Here is a 22,093-nt window from a genome sequence, read left to right as displayed (position 1 = left end):
AGCACCTGCACGGAACCTAAATTCTAGGTGTCCTGTGAAACTGTCCCCCTAAAATAAGTGCCAAATTTCCTCTGTATTGCTAAATGGGAGAGCTGCCCTTAAAGGCCTCCAGAGAGAGGCCCCATTAATTTCTCTTGGCTAAGAAACCTTCCCTCTTTGCCTGTAATAGCCCTGACTGCTCTTACAAGCAGACCTGCAAACTCCATCACAGAGCAACACAAGCCTGCAATTCTCTAGCATGTTTCATTCTTCAGCATACACTGCCAATTCAAACTCAACAGCTTCTTCTCATTTTATTCAAAGAATCAGGTCTTTTCACTTGACACCATCTGACTCTAGAAAGAGGTATCTTTTGAGGGACTCTCCCAAACATCCAGAACTTCTAAACAAAAGCTGCCTTCCTTCTGTGAAAACAAGCTGCGTCTTTCTTCAAGCTTTTTACTTTAGGTTGCATCATCCTTTACTGTTCTGTTGTCCACTAAGTGTTGCCAACTATGAGCCACTGAGTCATTGATTCAGCAGTGGCTGTATGAGAACAGGTCATCTGAGTCCACTGGGCAGGCAGGAGGAAGGCAGCCTGGTCTGCACACCAGCGCACCAGTGTCAAGCAGTCAGCCTAGCAAGAGCACAGTATTTTCCCCCAGACTGGATTACTGACATGATCGCCTGAGTAGGCTGTTCCCGAGGAGCTCGAAGTGGATACTGCTCGCACGCTCTTGAACCTCCTCCTGATAAGCTGGCCTGAGTAGCAGTAGGCTCTGCCTACCCCTGCATTCTCTCTGTCCTGTAGATCTTGCATCATTAATTGCTACTTGAATCAAACAGGGGACGGGTACTTCAGCAGCCAGGAAAGAAGCACATGGAGGATATATGACAGAATATACAGGATCTGATTTGAGTATTTACTGGGTCACTAAACAGTGTATAACATAAGATTGAGGTCTTTTCTCTGCTACTGCGAAGCAAAAGTCCCCGTCTTAAGCTGCTGATTTATAATTCGCTGTCATTTGCTGTAGTCTGCATTTGAACGCTGTAGTCCATGTTTGAGGTGGCTCTCTTGCAGCTTGTGTGAGGCCATCATGGCTCAGAGGACCACCCTGGCACCCAGATACATCCTGTCTCACAGAAGGCCTCTTTCAGAGCTACAAAGTACTGACCAGGAAGAGAGGAGTTGCTGCTCTCTGACAATCCTAGGGGAGCACATCACTGAAGCTATGTTCATTAACCTGCCACACCTACACAAGCATCTCTATCGAGGACAGCATTTGCATCAAAGTCTGCCTCCACAGCACCACAAGGAAGTGGCAGAGTGGGGAGGAGAGAGAGTGTCTGGGTTGGTCAAAAGGAGGTAAAACTGATCAGCACAACTGATCAAAAAGGTCATCACCATAAAACGGCGGATGTGGGGAGAAAAGCTGTTATTTACTACTTCCTTATGTGACATTTATACTTCAACATTTTTCCAGAACAAGAGACTAAGGAAACAAGGTAAAAGTCATGTCCAGTCACTTCTGTTTCTCCTGGCATGACACCCTTCTGAGAAAACAGCTTTTCTGAACTCAACGCCCAGCACCTTTCATAACCTTGATACAAATCTCTCAATCTTGGTTCCCTGTCACTCAAGTTAGTGAGAATCTTAGTTTTTATCTCCAAAACAGCAAGTTTCTAGTCCCATCTCACTCACTGGGGGTGGAGCATGTTCAAAAGATGACTTGGTGAAGTTTAAAAAAGGCTAAAAAAGAAGAAAAATTGGGCAGATTAAAAACATTTAAGCAAATTATTTTCACCTCCTGTTTTGTTTTTATTGTTTTAATTGTGGGAGGGAAGCTTTTCCTAGGGACTGCTGGAAAGTGGAAATAGGTGACCTGCTACTGGGGACCAGGCTTCTGCAGTGAGCTGTAAGGACACATTGTCCAGTTCTGCTCACAACCAGAAAGCTGTCCCTGAACAGGTGATGGAGCTCTTTAAGATTCCGTGTTTGCTGCCCCACAGGGCCTAGGCTGACACACGCCTGTGATGCAAATGTAAAGTCAAACTACTCCCAAATTTATCTGTCTAAGTATCACCCAATAGCAATCTAACCTCTGCAATAAAAGGAACAATTCTGATTTTTTACTCTGGAACAGCACAAGCATTATAAAGGGCAATGCACTTAGCTGGGAGTCCCTTTAAAAGAGCACAAGTGGTATTAACACCAAAGGTACACCTTTTCTCATAGTCATGTCAACTTTTTTGGCAGCAGAGAGGGGTATGGAAAATTGCAGGGAGTAGAAACATTCCAGAATATCCCAGTACTGGTATCTGTTAATATTTTGAACAGCTTCTGCAACAGGTATTTCTTCTTTCTTTTCAATCTAGGAGATAAGAGAGCTTATTTCTAAATGGATTTTAGTTGGTAAAGGCTAGATTAACCATCTTTATTATCACTATTTTATTTTACTACAAGAATAGCCTCTTACTAGCCCTCCTACCACCCACCTCCCTAAACACCAAAGCGTTCAGAGTTAACGACAACTATAGGCAAACAAGGCACTAGGCACAGCCTTAGGTTAGAAATGCCTACGTGTGTGATTCGGCTAGGTTATTTTCGATTTAGTTTACAGAAATAAAGCCATTTTACTTGTGTTCCCATGCATGTGTACCTACTGGTGGGGGTATATCCCTGGGTGAGATTTCTTGTCCGATATGATTTTGTGAAAAAACAAGCCGAGTCACTGATGTTGAAAATGCAGCCTTTTCAGAGTTCTTTTTATCATTTTATGTTATTTTTTTCCACATGCTTTTCTTGCAGTAGGAGAGTTACTCTCTGCCTCAATGCTTACGTCAGCCCAGAGGACCCCTCCCAGCCAGCCCGTGGAATCACAGTGTAAGCTTCTTGGCACGTGTTTCATTTCTGTTAAAACTTAGAAGCACCAGAAACAGAACTAAAGCCTGCTCTCTCAGAAAAGGTATTTTTCTCTCAGTCCCCAGAAAACCTTAGCCTTAACTACTATGTGATTACTATCTAGCAATGAGAGAAAAGCAAAACAAAATTACTGTAAAGCTGGATTCTGAGCACATAAATGATGGTGCAAAAGTAATTTCAGTCTGATTTATGGATACCAAGTGTTCCAAATGCATAGCCCAGATCATTAAAAAAAAATATATTCTGAAGGAGACAAACGACCTAACACTCCATCCATTGGAACACTGAGAAACAGCAAAGTCACAGGGAATGATGACAATTGAGACAATAAATAAAAAGCAGTCACTTAAAAGTAAGCGTTCAATGGAAAGACTGCCTCATTCTTTGGAAAAGCAAACAGCTTAGGCTCGCTAATCCACTTGTCATGAAACCCCACAGACCTAACTCAAATGCAGATGCTTCTGACCTCCATGCTTCCTTCACTGAGTGAAGATTTCATAGATTACTTGACTGAGGCCTCACATTACTATAAACCAAATTAATGCCTGAAACTACACACCAGTGTAACTGACCGCTCAACACTGGCAAGTGTTTGCATAAAATCTTGCAAATCAAACACATTCACTTTGCCATGCACTGTCCTTCCTTTAAAGCACAGAACACTAACAAGCCCAGAGCACATGTGTAGACCTATAAAAAATGCTGCTTACTCATAAATCAGTGATTTACTGGGGGAGCCCAGCAACCGCAGGGGACTCACTTCCACCTCAAGGTACAGGACCGTAGGAGCTCCCGCAGTTCTGAGTAAAGAGATGGAAGGCACCAGCTCCAGGAGCAACTGGAAGTTTCTTCATGCTTGGAGCGGAAAGGAAAGCCCTCTGCAAGGGACCTGCTCGCTGCCCTGCTTTCACACTTCTGCTCGCCCACATCCTCGTGCCTGGTGCCAGCTGCCGCCGCCACAGTGCCCCCCATCCCCGTCCCCCACCTGCACCGCCTCACCTGCTGTACACCAGGCACTCCATGTGGTTGATCTCCTTGTCGGAGAGGTAGCGGCTGTAATCCTCCCACAGGTCCTTGATGGCAGTGACCGCCAAGATGAAGAGGACGGGGGCCAAGGCCAGCTCTGGCTGGAAGGCGTTGACAGCCGGCACGAAGTTGAGGAGCGCAATGAACACAAAGTAGACATTGGCCAGGCGGTGGAACTGCTCGAAGAGGTTCTTGGGCAGGAAGGAGAGCGCCGTGTACTTGGTGGTCTTGAGGCGGTTGCAGGCCAGGGCCGTCCTCTTGGACTTCTCCACCTCGGCCTCAGGTAACAAGTTGGAGCGCACCACCCGTGTCTTGCTCTCCTTCTTCTTCCTCCGCCTCCTCTTCCTCTGCCTCTCCTTCCCCTCCGGCAGCACCTGGGGTGCCCCCTCTGCTGCTGCCGTGCCCTGGGACATCGCTGCCGCCCCCCCAGCCGCCCCGGCCCGGGCAGCGCGGGCAGCTCCCACGCCGGGCACGGCCCTATGTTATCATCCTCCGCCGCCCGCCACGGCGCTCCTTTCCTCTTCCCCTCGGGGGGGAGGAGGGCCCTCACACCCGCTCCTAACCGCTCTGCCGGGACCTCTCTCGCTTTCTCCTCCTCCTCGGCCGGGGAGGGGACGTGGGCAGGCGGCGGCCCGAGCCCTCCTCCCGCGGGCCTCGCCCCGTCCCGCTGGCGGGCTGGGCCCCGGGCCGGCCCCGGGCGCGGGGGATGCGGCGGCCGCCGTCCCGTACGCCATGGCGCGGCCGCCGGCGGGGCGCGGGGGCGGCGGGGCGGCCCGCGGGGAGCGGAACGGGAGCGGGGAGCGGCGGTGCCGCACACAGCCCGCCCGGCCCGGGGCGCCGAGCCGCCAGGGACGCTTCGGCGGCTGCTTCTGACTTTCAGCCAGGCGCGGGGAGGAGGACCAGGAGGGTCTGGGCGTAGGATGAAAAAATTCCCGCGGGAGCGCTCCTGGCGCCGCACCGGCCCGCGCCCACGCTCCAGCGGGAGTTTGTACCCGCTGGCTCGTGCCACAGCACCGCGCGCCGCGGGCGCCGCCGTCCCTGTGCGCAGCGCGGGCGGCACAGCGCGACGGCCGGTCCCCGCTCCCGCTCCTCGCTCCCCGCTCCTCGCTCCCCGCTCCTCGCTCCCCGCACACGCTCCCCGCTCTCCGCACACGCTCCCCGCACACGCTCCCCGCTCTCCGCTCCCGCCCGGTACGGGCGCGGTGCCCGGGGCCGCCCCGGGCCGGCCGCCGGAGCGGAGGTTTCTGCGGAAAGCGGTGTGTGCCGCCCGCCCCGGGCCGCAGCCTTTGCGTGGATGCCCGTGCGGGTCCCTCGGGGCAGGGGTCTCCAGCCAGGGGTGGCAGTGCCTGCACCGCGCGCGCGGCGGCTCGCGCTCCCTGCCCGCGCGGGGGGTGGGGGTGGGGAGCGCGATAGACGGCCTTGAAATACGGAAGAGAGAATAAACCAGGTTGAAAGACTTGGTCTAAAGTCACAAGCACATGAATGTATGCAGATGTTTCAAGATCAAGTAATACCAGAATAACGGAGGTTATTGCTACCAGGCGGGACGCGAGTCTTTGCAGCATCGCTTGAGGTTGGGGTTTAAGAGCAGTTCTTTTAAATATGAGATTCCTCAGGCAGCACAAAAGGTTGCTACAGGTCGCTCCAGGCTGCGCGTTTTGTGGTGTGACCCTTGGTCCTGATCCTGTGATATCCCAAGGTGGGATCTTGCTGCATTCAGTAGCGAGCCCCCGATACTTCTCAGTGAGTTTCTTGTTATCATGGAAAACGGGCACAAAGTGTGGACCTCTCATCTCAAAAGGAGGTCAGGACAGGACAGGGGCATCTCCTGGGGAGAGGACCTGGGTCCCACATTTAAGATGCTGCCATGACAAAATGCCTGAAAACTGCGTGAAAGCCGTTACCTGAGTCTCACAGCCTGTAGTTATAACACAGTGCTGCGCCTTCATCCTTTCTTTCCCCATTTGCAATATGTTTGTAGTTGCTCGGAAACGTGTAGATAATTATGACCCCCTTTCAGGCCCTGAGGCACTAGGTGAGTGCTAGTTCAGTGCACGGCCTGATATTAGTACTGTGTGAAGCCACAAACCCTTTACCAATCCTGCTGTCAGCTATGCTGATGCTACTGCAAGGTTAGCAGGGATTTCCTGGGTTTCCCAGCTCATTATACGGAAGCAACAAGGTTTTACTTTGTGCAAGGGGAAAAGGGAGAATTGGCCTGGGTTTCTTTGGTAAATCTGCTCCTTACTTGATAAGGGAAAAAATACAAAAATGTTATCCCTTACAGACAAAGGAGACAAATTAAAAAAAAAAACCACAAACACTACCTCCCAATTTTAATTTTCTGTGTTTGTTTTTTGCCTTGATTAAACCAGTTCCTGACTTGCTTACACTTGGGGTTAACTTGGGGTATGCGGGAATGAACAAAAATCCTTTTCCTGTGCTTTAGAAATGCCAGAATGGGATAAGGAGGATACAGTATGACTCTGCAATGTTCCCAGAAACCAAGCTTACCCACCTGAAGGCTCCTTGCAGGCAGCTGCAGATACGCCAAAAAGCAGGTTGCTGGACTCCACGACTTGCCTCTGCGACCCACTGTTTTGTGGGGCTCTGGTTCACTCCTGGCTCTCAGGAGCTTGAGCAGCGTTGAGGCTTCGTCTTTTCTCTGGAGAGCCCTCTAGCTTGTTTACACAATGGTTGGTGGTTGAGAGGAGAAGCAACAGTAATCTTTGCTCTTTTCTGATGTCAAAGCACATCACCCCTCAGAGCAAACTGTTCACATCTGTATCAGTGCCACGTGACTCACAAGTATGGCATGTCTGAGCCCAAGGAAGGTGCAGACACCAGTGCTGCGGGGTGGTAGGAACCTGTGCTGGGAGGGGACACGAGCCGGTCGCTGAGTCACTGAGAAACAGGTGAGTCCACCGCACCCTGATGCCATGCAAGAAAAGGTGTGTAGATTAGGTTTTGCACTGTATGTTCAGCAAACAGTAACTGAAAGGGAATGAAGGATTGGAGATGTAATAGCATTAAATTTTAAATCACAATGCTCAAGGCAAGGTAAGAAAAGACACATGCTCACATAACCCTTAAGCTACTTGTTTAAGGAAAACACCTGTGTACTGGCAAGTATGCAGAGCCTAACCTGGGATGAACTGTGCTTATGCTTTGTGATACTGACTGAACCTGTGACACCAGATATCCCAAAATTGTCAGTTACAACCACATAGCTATGCGAAACGGTCTATAAGTCAGTGGGCTATATTTTAAAACCTGTTTTATTTGCATTCTGTTTTGGAGTGCTCAGGGTTCTCATTAACAAACTTTGTTCCACAAAGGAGTAACAGGAGAGAAAACTTAGTTTAAAGATATTAAACAGAGCGAAAGTTCTTCTGTAATCCCCAGCTCGCATAGCTGAGTTTTACAAATAGATACAGCAGCAGAAAGATAACAGTTGGGTGAGAACCCCTGTGTTTGCTAAATCCTTAATTTCAAAACAGTTTAAAGCCCTTGTATTTGAGCACACCAGAGCCAAGGGCCACCCTTGCAAAGCTGCAGTATAAATAAAACAGTAGAAAGAATGTAACACCCCACTGGTCGAGAGCTGAAAAATTATTGTTCTCCTATCATTGGCTTGGACTTTCTCTGTTGCTAGTAAACTGCTTTCTTATTAATATAGGCAAGCTAAACTATCACAAGGCAGTATCACAAGAAAATTTTCCCATTGACTGTAGCAACCTCTCAGTCTCATGAAGAATCCTGTCCTGGATGTTTATATTAAAATCAGAGGACCCTTAATGTGTGATACATAAAAACAAGAATTAGCTTTATTATAAAAAGCCTATAAAATCTGGTGATTGCCAGGCTTTTCTAGCCAAAGATTTTGGCAATGTAGACACTCCCAAGAATTTAATCTTTCCCTTTCTAAGTAAAACTGTGCACATGAGATTTGAGAAAGCATAACCATTTCTATCTGAATTCATAGTTGATCTCTCTCTGCCTACACAGTCCAAGTATGTGAGGTTGCAAATAAGAGGCAGGCAGCAAATTCAGCTTTCAACTGGTACAAAATACACATGCACAAGTCTGGCTCTACCTTTCAGATTGCAAAATGACAGGTATGTTGCTTTTGTTGTTAACTGCAATACACCAGCATCTCTTTTTTATGGGGTCTTCTGGAGGAAAGGGGGTGGAGGGAGTCTGGCTTTAAATCAGTCCAGATGATGCATGGTCCCTGCAAGGTATCACCCTCTAGGAACATGAGCTAACTGGAAAAGCCTGAGGACCCAAGAGCCAAGGGCTAATTTTACTGGATAACCTGAACTAAAATGTGGGCCCTTTACTGTCTTTCAGGGTCACTGGAGCAAAGCACTAAAACTGGGGTATGCCTGAGGATTACTCTGTGTTCTGACTGAGCAATCCCTGCCATCCATTGATGACCCCTTCCCTTGCAGAGCCCTTCCTTTGATGTCACATGGATGCTTCTGATTGTCCTCCACCTCACGGGCCAAACCATTCTGTGTTTTGCTGGCTATCTGTTCTCTGATTTCTCCTGCCGTTAACCTGAATTCAGCCTCTGATGCCCAATATCTCTTGCATGTCAAGCTTTCCCTAGAACCTTTCCCAATGTCTGACTTTTTTCTTCAACAGCACAAATTTTCTTCAGATCAAGGACTAAAGCTGAAAAAGACAGAGGCTCTAAGCATTGGTTATGCTGATAATATGACTAATGAGCTCATCTTTGATAGCCTAGACCATTAAAAGCTGAGCCTTTAGGTATGACCTAGCTCTTAAGGCTAGAAGGAACTATAGAATTGTCCAGCCCAAGACATTGTATTAACCTGGCCTTTTAGATCCCACATGGCCTACAGCTTGAAATCATTATCAAGTTGTTATTATGTGAGCAGGCGGGTTCCTTAGAGATTAGATAGCCATTTCTTTTATCTTCTCAGAGTTATCAACTCTGATTATATTTGAAGTATTTCTATGGTTTTGGGGTTTGTGGGTATGTGAGAATCGCAATGTCAACCAAAAAATGTGTTTGGCCTGGTAGTTGTGTGGAACAGTTTGAGAATGTACCTACCTGAACCCTAAGGATGAAAACCCCATAGGCAAGGAGGAAGGATCCCAAATATATTACTGATGTAATAACTCATTATCTGACTTGTCATGGCCTTTGAATGCTTGGAGTTGCCATTATTCCATTTCAACAATTAACTTCTTCCTATCATCAGAAGATGAAACAAATCTAATTTTAACATATTGTCCAATTTACTAGGACACTTTTGTAATATTTATATGATCCTAAAATAAAGATTTCTCATGTTGGATATGGTCAGAAACATCTATCAATTTACCCCGACCCTCATAAAGGGTCACCTCTCTGTTCCAAAGGACTTATTTTAATATTAATATGCTTAATATTATGGAACCACCCAGAGGCCTCAGTCAGAATCTGGGACTTTAAGAACTATAAAAATAGCTGTAAAGACATGGTACCACACATCAGACAAAATCTGTTCTGCCCTTTGCAGATGAGACATATCCCATCTGGCTCTCTGTAAAGCGGACAGGTGTACATGTTTCAAACTAACAGAAAGAAGGCAAGAGGTTTTCAGTGTGAACAGCATGTTAAAAGTGCCAGAATGGGATAAGGAGAGACAACACAGCCAAAATGCCATAATTCTTCATTTCCTTCCATGCTACAGGAGATACATAGATACACACAGACAAGCGCATGCATGCACAGAGGCATATATGACCTTAAAGGCCTTTTCAAACCTAAATGACTCTATGATTCTGTGGTTCTATACATATGTACCACAAGCAGCTTCCAAATCCTGTTTGTTTCTCAACAGCCAGAGTGTGGAGATTTGGGTCCCAAGGTGAGCAGGAGCCATGTGTGAAAGACAAAGAGGGATATTCAGTGTTGCAGCATTAAGGGAAGTGGATCTTGTGCAGGGCCTGAGCAGTCCAGCTAGACTTTTTCAGTGCATTGGTAAGACATTATTGAGAAATGGTTTCTGCCCTTTGGAAGTGAGAGCAACATTACCAGGACCTAACAAGTCTCTCACATTCTGCATGCCTTTCACTGAAATGTTTTTCCCATCTACTGTGCCCTCAGGGCACCTGCATCTTGCATCCTGCCAGCTACATGTTGCAGGATCTCCTGCTCTACCACACCATCAGCCTGAGCCAGCTGTTCAGCCCCATCTGCCCCTGGCAAATGAGTCAACTGGTCCCTGTGACGCTGCAGGGACTGGCGACAAAGGATATGGAAATCTGTACTACAAAGGATATGGAAATCTGTACTACATTGTAATAAACTATATAAGAAACTAATCAAGGTGTAGCAGAGTCTGGAAAGTAAAGAAATAAAGCAATCAGGTAGCTGTAGTTAGCTTATAGGGATAATTCTTGTGGAAAATACTAGTCTGCAGATACTTAATGACAGTAATATTTGAGCTGTAAGAACTAACCATATAGAGCCATTGATCAGCATTTAGAGATTTCAAATCTGGAACTTTCCTCTAATGATCTCACATGACTGAGTTATTAACGGTGGAGAGAAATCATCACTTTTAGGGCACCAAGAACATCCTGAAGTGGGTTAGTAGGTAAACAGGTCAGGTGAAGCTCATGCTCAAAAGCACTTACTGCTTTCCACTGACTGTAGAAGCCATAAGTCACTAGTGCAGAGGAAGGTGTTTCTCTGGTGGTATCCAAAGCTGGGGGAGGTAAATTTCCCCTTAAAGTCTTGCCCAAGCCAGTCCAGAGCACAGAACAACAAGCTCTCCACCATGAAAGACAAAGTTAAACTGGATGGGGCACACACAATAGGAGATGCATGCAGGAGAAACCCCAGCCTGTCATGATCCTGCGGTGATTCATCTGTGCCTGGCACACTTGCCAAAAAATATAACACACCGCAGCAAGCTGCCCCCTTCTGCAGTGGGAAAGCAGAGACAGCTCCTTACCCACCTAACCTCCCCACTTGCAGAAATACGTTCTTTTCTATCAATGCTTTAATGTTGAAGGCATTTACTGGGGAATAACCATAAACATTGCTTTAGTCCATGAGCCAACATACTGATTCACAGGGACACTGCAGAAGAGGAAATGCAGGAAAATCTATGTAATTAACTGCAGGAGTAAAAGCAGACAGACGCTATTTATAGAAAACGCAGTTTGGGAGGACACAAAAGTTAATATCCTTACTGCGACACTGCCAACTTGCTATTTTATGGTGAGCCTCACAATATTTGTTGCTGTTCTAGAAACTGCATATCCTTGTATAATTGCGACAATCTTAGCTTGCTAAGGCAAGCAACTGTGGTTGGAAAAAGCTCGAAAGTGGGAACCTTAAAGCAGAAAATAAATGGGAGAATATAAAAAAGATGCAAGTTTATGTTTTTGAAGACACTGTGATTCTTAAAGCAATTCTGTGAGTTTTTTAATCCTGGCAATTTTTAACACCATGTGCTTGGCAATGATTCTACTCATATAAAAGCTGTTGTACGATTTCCTGTACACACGGAGTCAAAAACTCAGTTTCACATCTCTCTAAAAAGAAACTACTGTCTAAGGATACTGTTCCTGAATACCAAATTGGATGTCTCTTCAAATTAAGGGGTATTTAATGACCCATTATGCTTACATTTTGCTATATCTAGGTTTCTTAAAAAACATCTCCCCAAAAGGCTAATTAGAGCTGCTTGAACGAGTTTTTACAAGGATTCGTCTGAGGGGAGCTATGCCATCACTGGAGAATTAACAAAGGGAAGTTGGGGCTCTCCTGCTATTTGGTTGTTAGTCAGAATTGCTTGAAGAGAAAGTTCTGCAAACCAGTATTACCACATGGTTTGTTTGCTGGCCAGTCATTGCGGTCAGATTTGCCTTTGGATTTTGTGACTCTGCAGGGTGAAAATAAGACTCCCGTTCAGCTGGGATGCTGGGTACGCAGGGGAAAGAGGTGGCTGCAGGCTTTTTCTCCTTCTGGGAAGGTGATGGCCACTTTCAGTCTGCTGCAGGTCTAGGGCAGTGCTGATTGATTGTCTGCTGCCTAGCACTGACTCAGAATGCCCAGGCTTAGTACAAAATGGTGTAAATGGGCTGTAAACAACAAGATTTGAAAAGGAAAGGAAGAAAAAAACCTCAACAGCAGGAGAGTGAAAGGGTGACTTTGCCGCCTTTGGGGAACTCATCTGTAAGTAGAACTGAGCAGAAGAAATTCTGGTTCATTGAGCCTGACTGCTGTGTTTGAAACCTAATAGCCTGAAGAGCTTTTGCTGAAATTAAGGCAGCATTCTCTGTGGTACCTGCTGGGTTTGTCAGGAGACTCGTGATACTGCTTATGGGGAGGTTTGCCCAGTCTGCATTTCCACTTGCCACAGCAGCAAGGGATGCACTAGGGTCTGGGTCAGGGAACCGCAGCACTCATCCCTGGTAGCTGGGGCCCTTCTAGCTGCTTGGGCAGCTTGCAAGCTTCTTAAAGTGTCTGTTCATATTAGCAGAGAAACTGTCAAATTCAGTATTTTAGTAACTTGCATCCTGAAAAATCCTTCAAGTAAAGGAATGGTTTGGGATCAATTCAGACTATCTACAAAATAATATATATATAAAAGTAGAAATATCCCTGTAATAGGGCAACACAAGTTCCTGACTACTTTTGCTTTTAATACCTATGACCAAATTTAGTGGTGAATACCAAGATCCAACTATACAGTTGTTTGCTACTCCCTTAAAAATTCTAAGCACAGACTGCTAAAAGACCACATACTTTAAGAACACTGTGATATATGTCAAACTTATTGTCTCTGTTTATATTATAGGCCACTGACCATAAGAAATAAGTCATCCTTTTGGTCTACTAAAGCTAGTGAAATTCAGTGGAGACCTGCTTTTAATAACCGTATCTAGTTATTGTGTTTCTGCAATGCTAAATAGACCTGACCTGGCTTCTACTGAAGTTGGTTCAAGAGATCTCATGAATTCCCTAGAATTTCCCAACAGTTTAAAAACCGATAAAGATTCACAGACACTTGTTATTTGGTTTTTTTTCCTAGTGTAATAGTGAAATTGTATTCTCTAGGTATAGTGATTCATCTTACTGTTCTGTAGACCTCTCTATTGTGTAGCAAGCAATAGTTTGTCAAGGTTGTATGGCAGTTGAGTCTATATAAGCATCATATACAGCTAGGTACCAGTGGGGAATGTATGTCACAAAAACAGCTGAAAGGTGATTTCTAATTCAGCATTCACTAACGCAATAAACAGACGTTTGTATGTCAAAGACAGTATATTAAAATAGGAGGGTAGGCTTTTAACTGACTAGCTTTTCCTGTGTTTGGAAAAACAGAAAATGAGCACTGGCATTCTTCTGGAAGTAACTCTCAGTTATGGAAAAAAATGATTATTTCTTCTTCTGTTGTCCAGAAGCTGAAACTTCCAACCAGTTCCCCATGAACAGTAAGTACTTCCATGATGCTGCGCTGGCTTTACTGGCTTGGGAAATTGCTACTTCTTTTTTGTCAGCAGTGTCAGTGATCCATTCCTTACTCCAGTCTTCCTTGCTGACCTTAATTTAAATGGGTTTGTATTGTCTGTGGTTTTATATTATCAGGTAACACTACTAAGCCACGCATGACTGAGACTGACCATAAATAAGCTATATATACACTATACAGCACCCACCATATGAACACAATACACATACATGTGTGTATACAATACCCATTGTATGTATACACGTAGTCTGTGCATACATACACTGGATCTATCTTTGCGTAGTATATAGAGATGTAGTACAGTGTGTAGTAACAGTATCATAATCTGAGAGATTTCATTAGGGCATTTCTTGTCTCTCTTAAATCAATTGTGTTCATTAAGCCACAGCAATAATCTCACACTGCAACTCAAGCTCCTGTATGGCTTGCAAGAAAAGCGCTGGACCTGAGATAACTAATGTTTTAAATAAATAATACATGGGAAACCAGAAGGACTGCCAGTGAAAGGGTGGTGCATCAAAAACAGTTAGAAGAAATCTGAAGAGCAGCCAGCATAATAAATTTAAAGGGTGGAGGAGATCTGCAATGGCAACACCATGTTTTGATGAAAATAAAGCAATTTTTACCTGTAATGAAGCACTAGCCCATGATTTTTGAAGGCTCATGTATTCAACAGTCACAGGCTGCCTTTCAAGTTTACAAGCTAATATATCTTTATATTAAAAAAGGATATCTCTTATAATGCTCTTTCAACAAAACACCAGACAGCTAACACAGCAATGAAAAACAGAGGCTTCTCTTTTAAACAAAAAAAATTCCAAGTTTATATGGCTAGAATTAGAAGTTCATCCAGCAAACCATGGTGAGCACTGTTTATCCGTAATATGTTGATCTTTTTTCCACTATTATTCACCCTCTGCTTGGTTGCAACATGAAAACTTCTCTACTCTCTTGCACTTTCATCCTCCTTGTCTGGTCTGTTGACTCCCTCTCTCTTGGCACAGTCCTTGGCCAGATCAGCATGACAAACTGTTGCAAGGTATGTACATCAATCAGGGGAGTGCTGAAGTCTGATTTGCAGCCAGTATAGCTGTGCCAGCAGAAACCCCTAGTACGGATTAAGGCGTATCAGCAAAAGTGCTCTTTTACAGGGTGGCTTTTTTTTGTTTACCCCCTTCCTCAAGAGGGCTGCAACAACGCTACCAGCAGAAGCAGAGTTTTCCCGATCTAACCTGCAACTGGAGTATGAACACTTGGCTGGAGTATAGCCTGGCAGTACCAAGCTACCTCATACAGCACTCATGGCATAAATTTGGCTTTCTGCACTCCGAAGGTCAGTGTTAATATCTCCTGAAGTCACACCATGGCCTGGGCTCTCTCTCCTCATTTCCTCACTCATCGTTGTCCTGCTTGGCCTCTCAAACACATCCAAGACTGTATTTCACCTCACCACCATTTGTTCTGTGTAGTCTGATCTTTACTGTCACATTCTCCACACACGTCCTACTATCTCATGCCAGCCCTCAGAAAATTACCTTCCTATTAGCTAGATATGAGCATTTTTGTACCAGACTGCTAAAGCAAGGCATATAAAAATGAATCTTTTTGTTCCCTAAGCCCCTCTAATGTACAGAAGAAAAATAGTACGTTTGGGTCTTTTTTATTTGCCATCTGGTATTTGGAGTGTTGGGACTTATTTTCAGGCAATCAGGAATATATTCCTGCTTTAGTTTTTATATGAAAACTGAGATTCTCAAGTAATAACACAATCTGAGTATCTAGGGGTTTAAGGATTATTATTTTTTATCACCTACTTTTTGCTGAACAAACTGGTTCAAATCCTGCAGTACTTCTTTGTTCTCTGCCTAAAACTAGTGAAAACCACCTAACCTCTCCCCAGCTCCCAATGTTCAGGCTGTGTCGATGAGGGGAGAGGGTGGCAAGTGGAAGTACCCAGACCTCAGCTGCAGTTCCATTGCCGGTGGCAGTTTATTCCAAAGTGATCAACGTCTCAGGCAATGCCATCAGACGTGAATAGTCACCCTTCAGCTTCAGTGCTAAGGCTCCATTCACCACAGGGCAGCTCATTTGGGAAGGAAAAGATGTCTCATCCTGTCAGAAGGACAGAGGAGCTTCTAGTTCTGCTATGCATCCAAAGTCACCCTGGGAGGTTACACTTGTGCTGGTGTACTGAGGAACTGACATCAGTCATGACTAAATATCTAAGAACCCAGAAAGTAATGAATGCTTTGTGAGGAGCGTTCAGCTATTGCCATGACAGAGCGGTCACTGATTGCAGGGGCTGAGACCCTACCTTTTGGCAAGTGTGTATGAAGCCTTGAGGTTCTTCTGGGAGACTGGGAACTTGTGTGAGAATGTGTTATTTCAATATCAAGCGACTCAATTTGCCTAATAAAACAGATGGAGCAACTATGTAGATAGTACAAAGTTCGGTCAAATTGTTCCCCCCCACCTTTAGCTCCTCTGTGGATCAGGGCCCCATATGCCATCCTGGGAGAAGAACTGTCTTCTTTGACTCCTCCACGCTTAAGAGCAAAGCAGAAACAAACTTTGGGCACAAGCATCAGTGTATAGTCACCTGGAATGCTTACTTTTTAGCTAAGGTTTTGGTCTCCAATAGTGCTTTGTTTTGTGCCACCTACCAGTCTTTCAGGCAACGTCTGGCCAATTAGTTTGGAGCATAATATGTACCAGGTATTTGAGAGGGGAGTATGAAGAAGACAGCTTAGCTCTTCAAATGTGAACAGGACCATCCTAATAGCCTGCAGAGATTGGGCCCTGTCCCATTTGATTTATTATTATACAAGCAGCCTCTGAGGCTGAAATTTTTCCTTTCACACTTCCATTTAACCCATGTTTTTTATCTCTTCCCTTTATATCCTCTTCTCCACCTGACTAGCTTGCTTTGTTCCCAGAATGAGCCAAGAAAGTAATTTTTCCTACCTGCAGACAACATTCACCCTAATTCCCATGGCCATGCATCGCACAGCAAAATTAGGCAGTACACTAGCCCCTGGCAGGTACCTGCTCCTCAAAGGATAAATAAAGCTCAGGAAGCACCAGCTGATGTCTGGCTGGACAGACCAGTTCATGAATCTCTTTACGGGTGGAATATTCTCTGCAGTTCATTGACCATCACATGAAAAAGCCACTGCTGTGCTCCATTTTTACATCACTGACAATTGATGGCACAGCTAGGAACTCTCATAATCTCTCTGCTCCAGATGTTTCTCTCCCCTTTCTTCCTACTATATGAAATCCTCTTTTTTCCCTCTAATGGTGGTTTTGATCACCTTACAGAAAAAATTATGTGGGACTTGTTGATTGCCCTGCAAATTAAGGCATCCAAAAGACCCCAAGAGAGGGTCAAAATAAAGCTTTGAGTTGGTATTTAATTAGCATTTATCAACAAACGGATTTTAAAGCAAATATTAGTATAAGCTTACTAAGAAAGGGAAGTGTTTGTGTAATGTCATTCCCACTCATTTTCACCTTGAGATATTTTAAGGGTTGATGACCTGGAAAAGTAAACAAGTGGTAAGTGCTGTACAGACTGTGGGCAGTGGGAAAAAGTTTGTCTAAATTCAGTGTTGTGACAACACTGTGATAGAGACATCAGGCGCTGGTGTTCCTGGAGTGTAGGTGGGCGGTGAGTCACTTATTGCTGTCCTGACATGCCATAAGTAGGTGGCTGTACTACGTTGTCAGAGCATGGCCCTTCAGTTTTTATTCCATGAGAGACATCACCATTTAAAAATGGATTTATTTTGGCTCACACTTGAATATCCGGTGTCATTTTTCACTCTGGGCAGTGAACCGCTTAAAAACAATACACTTTAGACCTGTCTACTGCCATTTACCAGTCCCATAGTCTCAAACCACTTTGTCTGCTTCAACGCAGTGCAAGTTGTCCGAATGTGGACACTGTAGCTGGAAGCAAAACTGCAGCCAAAACCTACCTTTGAGAAGCAATGTGCTATAAATGTCTTTTATTACTGGTCGTGCTACCTATGACAGAAACCATACATGGGAAAAGGTGTAGGAAAAACTTGTAAGCAGCACGATGGGTAACACACTTATCTTATTCCAGACATTATTTTCTCAGAAGACTGGAAAAATGTGCAGAGGCAAGAAATGTGGTATTGCTGCTATCTAAATGGGAGTTTAACATTGGCTTCCCTGGAACTGGTTTTTGTTAAAAGTGCGAAAATCTGTCAGAATTATTGACACAAAATATTGAAAAGAAACTTCGGAGTTTATAGTTCCCTCCAGTGCACTGCTGCAGTAGTCTTTTGCTAAGGAGCAAATACTGCCCACTAACAACCATGGTTTAGCTTTAGGTAGTCTTGTGAGGAGCAGGTAGTTGGACTTGATGATCCTTATTCCAGCTTATGGGTTCCTTCCAACTCAAGTTATTCCATGATTCTGTGTGGCTGAAGGGGCTGTTACAGAGCTATTCCATGAGGGCTCATTAACTGAAGGTCTTCTATTACCATTATTAAAAATGAAACATTCATCCATACTAACGTACATTTTTGCTTTTATTAATTACGAATCTGGGTAATTTTGTCACAGGCCGGACAAAGCCTCCCAAACCTTAGGAGAAAGCCCTGGAAATGTCTGAATTGTTAAGGTCCAAACCAGCCAGCCACAATATGGCAATCTGAAGGACTTTGTAGTCACGCTGAAAGATACCTGTTCAAAACTGTCATTCCTATTTGAGAGTCCTCCCTCCTCACTCTCCTGCACTCTTAGGAAACTGGGCATGGACCCCAAAAGCAGCACCAATTCTGCAGCCTCAGCAACTTTCAGATTCAGAAACTGGTTATCTGGCTTTGGGTTGATTTTTTTTTTCTCTTCTTGCGGAAGGAAGAGCTTGTATTAAAATTTCTTTTTCCTTCCTATTCTGTTCACTAGAGAACTTTCCTTGGATATGCCCAGACACAGGCCTGTTTTTTGTATTTCAGCCAACAGTCTGGTCAAAGAGCTGCTGGCCTTGATCCAAAACGGAAGGGCCTTTCCCTGTTCCCTAGATATCCAGCTCTGCTGCACTGGTATCCTGGCTCCCAAGGGCTTCAGGCATGGCCACTAACTCTGAACATATTCAGCCTTCCCCAAGCACTCTCTTTTTCTCTTCTATTTCTTCCTCCCAGTTTCTCTGTTTTAGCATATACCACAATCACTTTGCTACTCCTCATCAATCCAGCCCAAGCCATGAGGCAGTTTGCTTCTTCCTGAAAGCCACAAGGATCTGGCCTCCTTCTGTCTCTCATGGTCCTTGTTTCTCTTGAACTCAATGAGTTCACTTTGTTCCCTCTCTCCTGAAGAAAAAGCCCTCAACAGCTTGTACCTACACACCTCTTCTTCCTAAAGCTTCCTAGTTCAGCTAACAGCCTGAGAAACCCACAGTTAAATGGCTCAGTCTTTAAGAAATAGAGGCAAATTTTAGTTTGGTACAAGTAGTCACAACACCATTAATGCTAATAGATTTATACCAGGGACAAAATTAGTCTAAATTGTCTGTTTTCCATTTAAAATAACTATCCAGAATAGACGACGTGCACTCTGCCCAGCCACATAGTTCATTCATCCTCATTGCCTGTTGTGGCAGAGTGTTCTTCTTAAAGAATTCAGTAATAAAAAATGTTTCCATTTCTACTAATATGTAATTTTTTGCAAGTTTAAATAATTCAGCATACTTTTGATAGGTTTTCGAGGATTAGCTCTTGCATACTGCATTCTTACTTTAGTAAAAGAAAGACTGCTTATGCATATTTGTTGTTATAGTTGAATTTGCTGCTAGAAATAAATCCGTACAGATACATGTTATTTTGAAAATCAATAATGTAGAGATTAATATAGAGTGAATATTTAAAGTTTTGCTCCAGTTTTCTGTCCAAGGCTACAAGTGAACATAAATGGTGTTTGGAATAAAATTAGAAAATTACATTAGACTAAGAGTGAAAGTGCACCTTCCTTACCTTTCTAGCATTCAGTGTGACAGATGTCATAACAAAAATACCTCATTTTCTGAGATTTCTTTTCCAACTTTTCCGTCACCTGGAAAAATGCAGGTGATTTTTGAAAATCAGTTTAGTGACCAGGTAAGTTATATGCATGCAGAATTAAAAAAATTAAATCCTGGCTCAATTTATAGGCTGCCTCACTTTCAAGAACAAGCTTTGCAAGCTACCCGCCTGTCTCAAGGACAGCAGAATACAGCATGGCCTCTGCCAAGAAAGGGAGTCTTCTGGGTCATGGTTGAATAATTCCAGTCAAGGAAGTTTCCACTAAGTCTGCTTTTAACCTGCATCTGCTCTGTAGGTCAAATGGGGACTCTGTCTTTCAGGCTCTGAACCTAACCGCACCCACACACCACGGTGGAAGAGGTTTTGTAGAACAATTTTTTAGAGTTTTGTTCTTTGTTGTCACCATGGATGACTGACAATGTATGTCCTTGCTCTATCACTAGTGACAGGGTCTACCCAGGGCTGGGTCACCTCCCTACTCTACCCAGTTTTCTGCTTCATCTCGTTTCCCAGTTAGCTCCTTAGGTGTTGCCTGGTGTGGGGACCACCTCTTGCTGTGGGTAAGTGCAGCATGTTGCGCAACGGGTACTTAAACTTCTTTGGTACTTAGAGTTTGTATTTCAGTACCACATTACACTGATTTGAGAGGTTAATATAAAAACATAGTTACTGTTGGAGCAGGTAGGCGCTCACGCTCATACATAGCACTCGTGTGACATTTGTACTGCTCCTTCCCTCCCCAGCCTCTTGTCCCTGTTCCTTTGCTGCAGGTCACCTGAGCAGTGCATGTGAACAACTGCCTTTGTCCTGATACAGCGGGGGATCCCTTGGTACTTTCTTCTGCTAACCAGCCTCAGCAGAAGAGTGGTGACAAGCACTGGGGCAAGGTGGGTTGGGAACACCCCAGGCAGCTATGTCTGGCTGCTATGTGAGCTGGTACCTAAGCCCTGTGAAATAGTTTTCAGCTGTGTTTGTACCACATCGTCTGGAAGCAGCCTGTGGAGCAGCAGAGCTTCAGAGCCTCAGGAAGCTACAACAGCAAATGAGTTTCTGGTGCGCGCAAGCTGATGGTTTGTTACCTGTAAACGTAAGAGGAAAACAGACAGGAGAGCGTGGAAGCCAGCTGAGCACCCAGCAGAAGTCTGGAGAGAATCACAACTCACACAGTGGTCCAGAGAAACCACCACAAGTACTTCAAGCAAAAGGGTTCCCCTTTTTCCCCTCTTTTGCACCTTTTGCAAGCACATGGACCACTGACTTCAGAGTAGTCCTAGTAATAATTTAGTGGACATGGTGATTTAGTGAACAACAGTGAGAACAGAGGAATGTACAGCAGTGGTCATCCAAACAGAGATGGCGGGGGGCGGGGGGGGGGGGGGGGGGGGCGGGGGACCCCAAACATTCAGAAGACTACTTTTGTAGAGAAATGCCACCATGAGACATGCATGTATGAATCTAACCCACTGACAAGAGTGGACAGACCTAACAATTCGTCCAACAGATCACCCAGGATCTGCTTTGATAATGCAAGAATTTAGCCATTTTTGTGCAAGATGTTGGCTGTGGTGTGGGGGCATACAAAGGATAATGAAACATTTAAAATTCAAGGCTGTCTATGTAAGAGGCAGTATAGCATGAATGGCCTCATTTGAAGCAGATTCCCGTAATGAGGTTTGAGAGGAAAAGCTGTCAGACAGCTAATAACTACTTATAACCTTGTGTTGATTTTGAATTCCTTCAGATTGGTATACACAGCAGAATGTTGACCACATTGGGTTTAAAATACATCTGACAGGACATTATTAGAATTCCCTCTTCCTTCAAGTATTTTATGTCCTCACCTGAAAAACTAGAGGGGGAAAGTGCCATTCAAGGAACAAACTGTTGCACTCAGGAAACCCTCAAACTCTCATATTCTCGCAGGACACGGCTAGGGCAAAGAAATCAGTGTTTGCATTTTCTTCTACCATGCCTGTAATTCCTCTTGCCCAGGGTAAAAATGCAACACACCTCTGCTTCTGTCAGACACCTCTACCAAAGTCAGTGGGTGCTGACACAAGCTATTTTGTTATCATTAAAGTCCATATAGCTTTGCCAGCTTGGCAATAGTCTGCGATTTAGAACGATAAGTAGGCTGGAGTGCCTTGATATTTACAGCACAGTAGCTATTTTCCTTTAATTACAAAATCACTATGGCTACATTAAATCCCAGATGCTTCTTGTTACCTTCCTGTTCCAGTTCACTTCAGTTAACACCCTGAGTAGTACATCTTGACTGAAGTACCATTTCCCTTGTGCCCTTTTTTTTCCCACCTGAAGTATTTCCTCATAGTGATCGTCTGCTCATAATCCAGACCAATGCAAAATCAATAAACTGGAAGAGGGGTACAGTGGGCTTCGACGTAAGGGGGTGTTAGTTATATCCAAGGGGCTTTCCAAACAGAAAAGGTCACTCCCCTTCTCTTGGTGGCCATCATCTGCTGGGAGGCAGGCTCTTGCGTCAGTGCATTCACAGTCTTAACAAAGCGAGTTGGATTTTTTAAACTTTGGAGCATGGTGGTAGTGAGCATGACACCTGCATACAGGAGTGGAAAGTGGGAGGGGAG

The 22,093-nt window shown here is 44.7% G+C and overlaps 1 protein-coding gene and 1 long non-coding RNA gene across 2 annotated transcripts in view; one reads left to right on the top strand and one right to left on the bottom strand.

The window, feature by feature from the left end:
- ATP10A (ATPase phospholipid transporting 10A (putative)) overlaps nt 1–4,523 on the bottom strand; it is a 118,426-nt gene extending 113,903 nt beyond the window's left edge. Inside the window, exon 1 of the mRNA XM_005228686.4 lies at nt 3,905–4,523. Coding sequence (XP_005228743.1) covers nt 3,905–4,344 — 440 coding nt within the window. The 5' untranslated portion in view covers nt 4,345–4,523. The remainder of the gene's footprint in view (nt 1–3,904) is intronic.
- LOC129784310 (uncharacterized) lies at nt 4,078–20,834 on the top strand. Its single transcript, XR_008746863.1, has 3 exons — nt 4,078–4,214; nt 13,290–13,399; nt 20,258–20,834. It is a non-coding gene; the product is annotated as an uncharacterized LOC129784310 (long non-coding RNA).
- The last annotated feature ends 1,259 nt before the right edge of the window (nt 20,835–22,093 follow it).

This window comes from Falco peregrinus, chromosome 4 (assembly GCF_023634155.1).
Source record: "Falco peregrinus isolate bFalPer1 chromosome 4, bFalPer1.pri, whole genome shotgun sequence".
Lineage (NCBI taxonomy): Eukaryota > Metazoa > Chordata > Aves > Falconiformes > Falconidae > Falco > Falco peregrinus.
The sequence above is the reverse complement of the archived record's forward strand: the minus strand, read 5'-3'. Positions and strand labels throughout refer to the sequence as shown.